The sequence below is a fragment of the Hydra vulgaris genome, chromosome 01, assembly GCF_038396675.1.
Source record: "Hydra vulgaris chromosome 01, alternate assembly HydraT2T_AEP".
NCBI lineage: Eukaryota > Metazoa > Cnidaria > Hydrozoa > Anthoathecata > Hydridae > Hydra > Hydra vulgaris.
Window position 1 is genome coordinate 51,134,088 of NC_088920.1, and position 5,913 is coordinate 51,140,000.

The following is a 5,913-nucleotide window of genomic DNA, read 5'->3' on the forward strand; positions in this document are numbered from 1 at the left end:
GTGTTTACAAAATCATGCAAGTTTGTACCTTGGTGGTACCAACAAGGTACAAAACATTAGCTATCTCCAAGGTACACCGCTACCACAGTTTTTACAAAACCGCTACCATATGTTTATAGGTTAGGAGTTAAGCAGTTTCAAGCATGTATAAATGCAGCTGAAAACCTGTTCTACAATTTTTGATAATCAGTTTTAAAACAAAGTTTATACCTAAATTTGTAGAAAAAAAGAATGCGCTCTAAAAAAATAATTTTTTTGGTACCGGAAACATACTTTTATTTTTATTGCAACAAAAAATGTGTTAAACCGTGGTAAAACAACTTATTATGAGCCTTTAGAGCCCAATACATGCAACTAAAATTTCAGTTTGAATTCATCACTTAAGATGGCAGCACAATTAACGTGCCTCCAAGGTACACCATTCTCCCCTATAATATATATATATATATATATATATATATATATATATATATATATATATATATCAGCTATATATACACTTACTATAGCTATAGTTGTATAGTAATTATACATGTATTATCTAACTATTGACTAGCTTCCAATTTAAAATATAACTATGTTTCATCGAAAAATTCATAGTTAAACATATTTGAATATATAAGTTGGTTGTAGAACTTGCCTAAATACCAAAACAAATCTCGAAGTTTCTATATATATTGAAACATAAAATTCAGTTTAACAAATTCTTAAAATTATTATATTTTAAAAATCTTATTGATTTTTACCACTTAAAAAATGCTATGCAAACTTGGTTCAAAACATTTCAAGGACATCCAAAGAATCAAAAGGTTATTATAACCAATAATGCAAAAAAAAAAAAACGCATGCAAAGCCTAAAATATTTTATTTTAAAAACACTAACGTTGTTTTTGGCCCTCTTATTTTGTGAAATTTGCAGCACAGTAGTTATTTTATCATTTAAGTTAGCAGTAAAAGTCTGTAGGTTCACTAAATGCAAAAGATACAACCAATTATTTGAATGCGGTTTTCGGAATACGCATACCAAAAAAATTGAAAGTTCTGATAACAATAAAAACAAAACTATTTCCATAAAAATAATCAAGTCAGTGAACTAATTTTAAGCAACTCTACCCGTTAAAACAGTTTAAATAAATATACCGTAAAAGTAGAGGATATTTAAAATAATAAATTTTTCAAAAAAGAAAACAGGTTACACAACAAAAATTGAGGCTACCAACCAGTTTATTTTTATCACTTTTTATCACTATTAATGCCTATCAACGCCTACATATAAACAAAAACATTAACAGTTAGTCTTTTTTTTGAAGCAGCCTTCAGAAGCAACTGCTGTTTAAAGTTTCTGAGGAAAGAGATTTTTTACATCATTCGCAAATATCGTAGAACTTTGTTAAGACAACTTTTATAACAAGAGATTTATGACTCTAGAACAATGTTGTTGTTAAAAGATCTCTTACCTCCTCCATTTGTTATCGCTACTTCCTACCTATGTAACATGCATCATCTACTTATTAACTCCGTAGCAGTTTTTCTTTAATTACTATCTCGGCTGTATTTATAATTGTCAGTACTTTACTTTTTTAATTTACATTTTCATCTTGGTATTATAAACAGCAGAATTAAATCCGAATTCGTAAAATAGTAAACAATTTAAAATTGTTGCAAACTAAAAAAGTTTGGAATATAAATAATTTTAAAAATTTTTTTAAATTACAGAAAAAGCATTATAAAAAATTTTTCTTCATAATTCTTTAACATTCAATATTCTTTTATATAAATGTCACAATTTATACAAGAAAAAAATATAAAACTAAAGCTTTATGCTCGGCAGATCAGATTTTGTTTCTAGAGGTCCATGTGGGGGCATCATAAAAAAATCTTTTCTTAGCTGTGTCACAATAGAAGCTATTTGTCTTTTATTATCAGTGGCACGAACATTAGTTTTTGATTTGCGCTGTGAAACAATTGCGTTCACTCGCGTAAGCATACGAAGTACATCCATTTTATGCGCATACTGACGAAAAACTGCACACAGAGATTCCATAAACCACGATCCGTTTGTAGAATTTCGCCAGGAATAATATCCGGGCACTGTAGAATAAGCGTACAAAAAATCGGATTCTGATGGAAGTGTCAAAGCCATATCTTTTTGTTCGGCAAGATTTCCAGGTCCATCAACTGCGTCAATGGGATTCATATACTCTGAACCTTGGCAGGCCTGAAAAAGAAAAAGTTTTGGTTTTCCAGCCAAAGTGCGACTGCGAAATAGTTTTGTAATGTCTTTAATTTTGACAAATGCATCTGTACCATAAACAATACCTTCCTCGCCGTGTGTTAAAATTGCGCATGCGCAGCAGCTCATTTGTGAGTAATCTTCGTTTGCAGCAACTTTTAATATATTTAAGATATCTTTCCGAGTAGGATTATCGTATCTATCGACAACAAATCCTAATTCTACAAAAAGCTCACACAAGTTGTCGGCATCTCGATCTGTTCCATGACGTGGATAATCAGCCATACCTGACGCTCTTTGAAAATATTTAACATTTATAATAGTCATTTTCCCCCGAGGAAATGACGACATATCATAAAAAAAGTCTGAATCAAAACTGAGTTTCGTATTTTGCTCTTTTGTTAAAGGCTTAGGAGCAAAAGAAGTGTGTTTAAAAACAATGCCTTCGTTATCTTTTCTCTCCTCTTCTATTTTTGTATGCGTGTAAGAATATGACGAGGATACACTCGTGTATTTTGTAAAAAAACCATCAACACCTTGTTGATTAACACCTCCGTCCGCTAATTCAGAATCAGAAATTTCACTATTATTAGTAATTTTACTATTTTCAACTAATTGAGATACAATATTGTTAGGTGCAGTATCAAGTATATCGATAGAATGAGTGTCAATTGGGCCAAAAATTACTCTATCGGTGGTATCACGAAAAGGAGTATCGACAATATCAAAGGGTATCGTAGCAAGAGTTGGGGTATCAACTATATCGTAGGGTAGGCACTCTGACATTTCTAAAAGAAAAAAAAAACCGAATAAATTGGTTTCGTTTGTAAAGTTATTTTAGTATGTATCTAATATATACATATTATGTAATGATATAATTAGATACTAGTATTTTACGTAGATTAAAAGAAACTTACTTTGAACTGAAGTTTACTTCTGAACAGAACAATGTTGAAAGGATTCAAAATACAGCATGAAACGCGGATGTAAGCAATCACATTAATCTGTAATCTAATTAGTAAAGTTTTAACAACTAAGCTCCTTCGCGGATGATTTTATTCAATCGACGAAACGTCATTAAAGTTAGTATATTATTCTAAATGATTAGTATACATTAAATATATTAAATTTATATATTATTTTATTTTGAAAAATTATGTGTATTTATAGATATATTTATGTATAAATACATACATACATACATACATACATATATATGTAAATAAACACACACACATATTGACTGTTAGAAATAGTTAAAAACATTGAGTTGCAGATAAGAAGTATTTTATATAGCTTTATTGAACTTAAAACAAATTGTACCATTAGTATTTAAAATATTACAGAGTGATTTTAAATTTAACTTTGTTGTTATGGGCTTTTTATTGTAACTATTTTTTTAAAAGATTACATAAACCTTATTTTTTTAAAAGATTACATAAACCTTATTTTTAAGCCAGCTTGAAAATGTTTATCGAATAAACGAAACAAATGATTCTTATCAGCATGTTCGCAATGAACCGTCCATTTTAAAGGTCTAAATTATGAAAAACTATTTCATATTACAATTAAATAGAGATAACTAGGATTTAGTTTTAAAAATATATTAAAAAAAATTGCTATAACAAAATATTTTTTAACAAACTTAATATTATTTTCCTTTAGCTCGATGTCACGTTGTTGATGTCGCAAACGTAAGCTGTTAAACGATGTTTTCAACTTCAACTTAACAAACTAATAAAACAACATTTCGAAACAATATTTCCATAAAAAACGATATTTCATACACAAGACATTAACACCTTAGAAATCGTAACACATTGTTCTTGGTAATTATAAAACATTATTACCAAAGAAAATATACATCAGTTTAATCAACGCAATGTTTATATTTTCAAAAAATTATATAAATTGTGTACAAAATAACTTGGTCTTGGTGTTTATTTTATTAATAAATTACGTTAATAAATAAACGCAGTATTTGAAATATGTTCAATATAGATAAGCATATATATATATACTTTGACTTTTAGGAGAAACAATAAATTAGATGTGGAAAAAAATACTCTCCTTACGCAAAATCATTAACGCCAATAAATTGAAAACGTGAGTAAACTGAAAAGTTGTTGCCGCGACTCAAACAGATCAAAAGGTTTTAATGCCTCAAAAGTATAAGCTTCGAACGATTTTATTTAAAGAAAACGTCACAAAACAAATTATCTAGACAATAAATAAAAATTTAAAAAATCTGTTGTTGCTAAGCAACAGCTGTTCAAACTGTTGGAAATGAAGTTAAGTTTTCACTTAGAATTTTGCTGTTCAATCCTAATTCATTTTGCGGCTAAGGTGTCTGGCATTTAAAATGAATGGACGAATTTAAAACAATTATTTAAAAAAGAACTCTCTTAAGAAGATTAATAATTGATAATAAACTATAAATAATATATTACTTTAGTAAAGATCTTACATAAATGAATAGAAAACATTAAAAATGCAGATTGTCCTTATGAGCTCAATTGGTATTATACTCGTTGTTGTCAAACACGGATGACTCGTTAAATATAACTCGATGCGCAGCTAGCAAACCACTTCTTTGCTTGTTTTTAACTATAATAAAAAATTTATTTATAACTTAAGTTGAATACAAACGAGTTTCTTATAGTTAAAAAGATTTTTTTTCAAACTTACTACTTTCGCGCATGTGAATTCTCTCAACTTCTGGGAGTAAAAATGACGTCACTAGTTCAGCAACTATTTCTTCACTTTGCAGCTTCGAACGCCTTTATTATTTAAAAGAATTATTTCACTTAAATTATAAACTTAGACTTCGTATTAAAGATGCAAACCTTTGCAAACTTTAATACGATATAAAAAAATATAAATAAAGAGTTAAGAGCAATTTTAATTTTAAAATAAGCGATTAAAAACTCATCGTTTAAACTACTACATAAACTTCTGCATAAATAATTTCTTTAACCTCTATGAGGTAAATATAATTTTCGCACACATGGTAAGGCAACATGATGAATAAACTGAGCTCAGTGAATTTATGCAAAAAAACAAACAAATCACAATGTTAAACATAAATTATTATTGTTATGTAAAAAAAATTATGACTTGTTTTTTTTAATGCAAATGTGCCATCTTTGAATGGTACACATTGCCAGTAGTGAAAAAGTCCTGGCTGGGACAAAATAAGATAGTAGGCTGTGAAAAATTAATTTAATGGTAAAATGCAATATTACCGCAATAAAATTAAAAATAATAAAAGTGTTTAAACGTAACAATCAAACTCCTTTGTGCCAATATAATTAATTTGATGTTATGAAACTTTTGAACTTCCTATTTTAACCGTCGTTAGTAAATAAATTAAGAAACATAATGAGAAAACACTATCTGAAAATGCGTTAGAAACGTTTACTTGTTTCCATTCAACGTATTAAAATTTTTTTTTTTAGCCACAAGAAAGTTTCCTTATCAAATGAGATTTTTACTGGAATAAAAAAAGTGCGAGAGTAAAAATCTCATTCTACACCGTAATAAAAATTCTGGTTTTAATGAAAATTAATGGAAATGCGTATGCTTAAAAAAAAATTATTTGTTTTTAATATTTGTCGGTTAAATTATAAGGAAATGAAGAGGAAAATTATATGCTAACTATACGCGTTGGCGTAAATAAT

The 5,913-nt window shown here is 28.2% G+C and overlaps 2 protein-coding genes across 4 annotated transcripts in view; both read right to left on the reverse strand.

Moving 5' to 3' along the window:
• Positions 1–1,649: 1,649 nt before the first annotated feature.
• The window catches only part of LOC100203820 (cilia- and flagella-associated protein 91), a 63,024-nt gene continuing 58,760 nt past the window's right edge, over positions 1,650–5,913 (reverse strand). For 2 of the 3 annotated variants that reach the window (XM_065788522.1, XM_065788524.1), the window contains 6 exons: positions 4,922–5,013; positions 4,701–4,840; positions 3,879–3,967; positions 3,678–3,770; positions 3,151–3,329; positions 1,650–3,021 (listed from right to left, as the gene is read on the reverse strand). In XM_065788522.1, coding sequence (XP_065644594.1) covers positions 4,746–4,840; positions 4,922–5,013 — 187 coding nt within the window. In that variant the 3' untranslated portion in view covers positions 1,650–3,021; positions 3,151–3,329; positions 3,678–3,770; positions 3,879–3,967; positions 4,701–4,745. The remainder of the gene's footprint in view (positions 3,022–3,150; positions 3,330–3,677; positions 3,771–3,878; positions 3,968–4,700; positions 4,841–4,921; positions 5,014–5,913) is intronic. The other variant, XM_065788523.1, reaches the window with a different exon arrangement.
• LOC136074508 (caspase-3-like) lies at positions 1,811–3,019 on the reverse strand. The gene has a single exon (XM_065786837.1). The coding sequence runs from the start codon at positions 3,017–3,019 to the stop codon at positions 1,811–1,813; it is 1,209 nt and encodes a 402-aa protein (XP_065642909.1).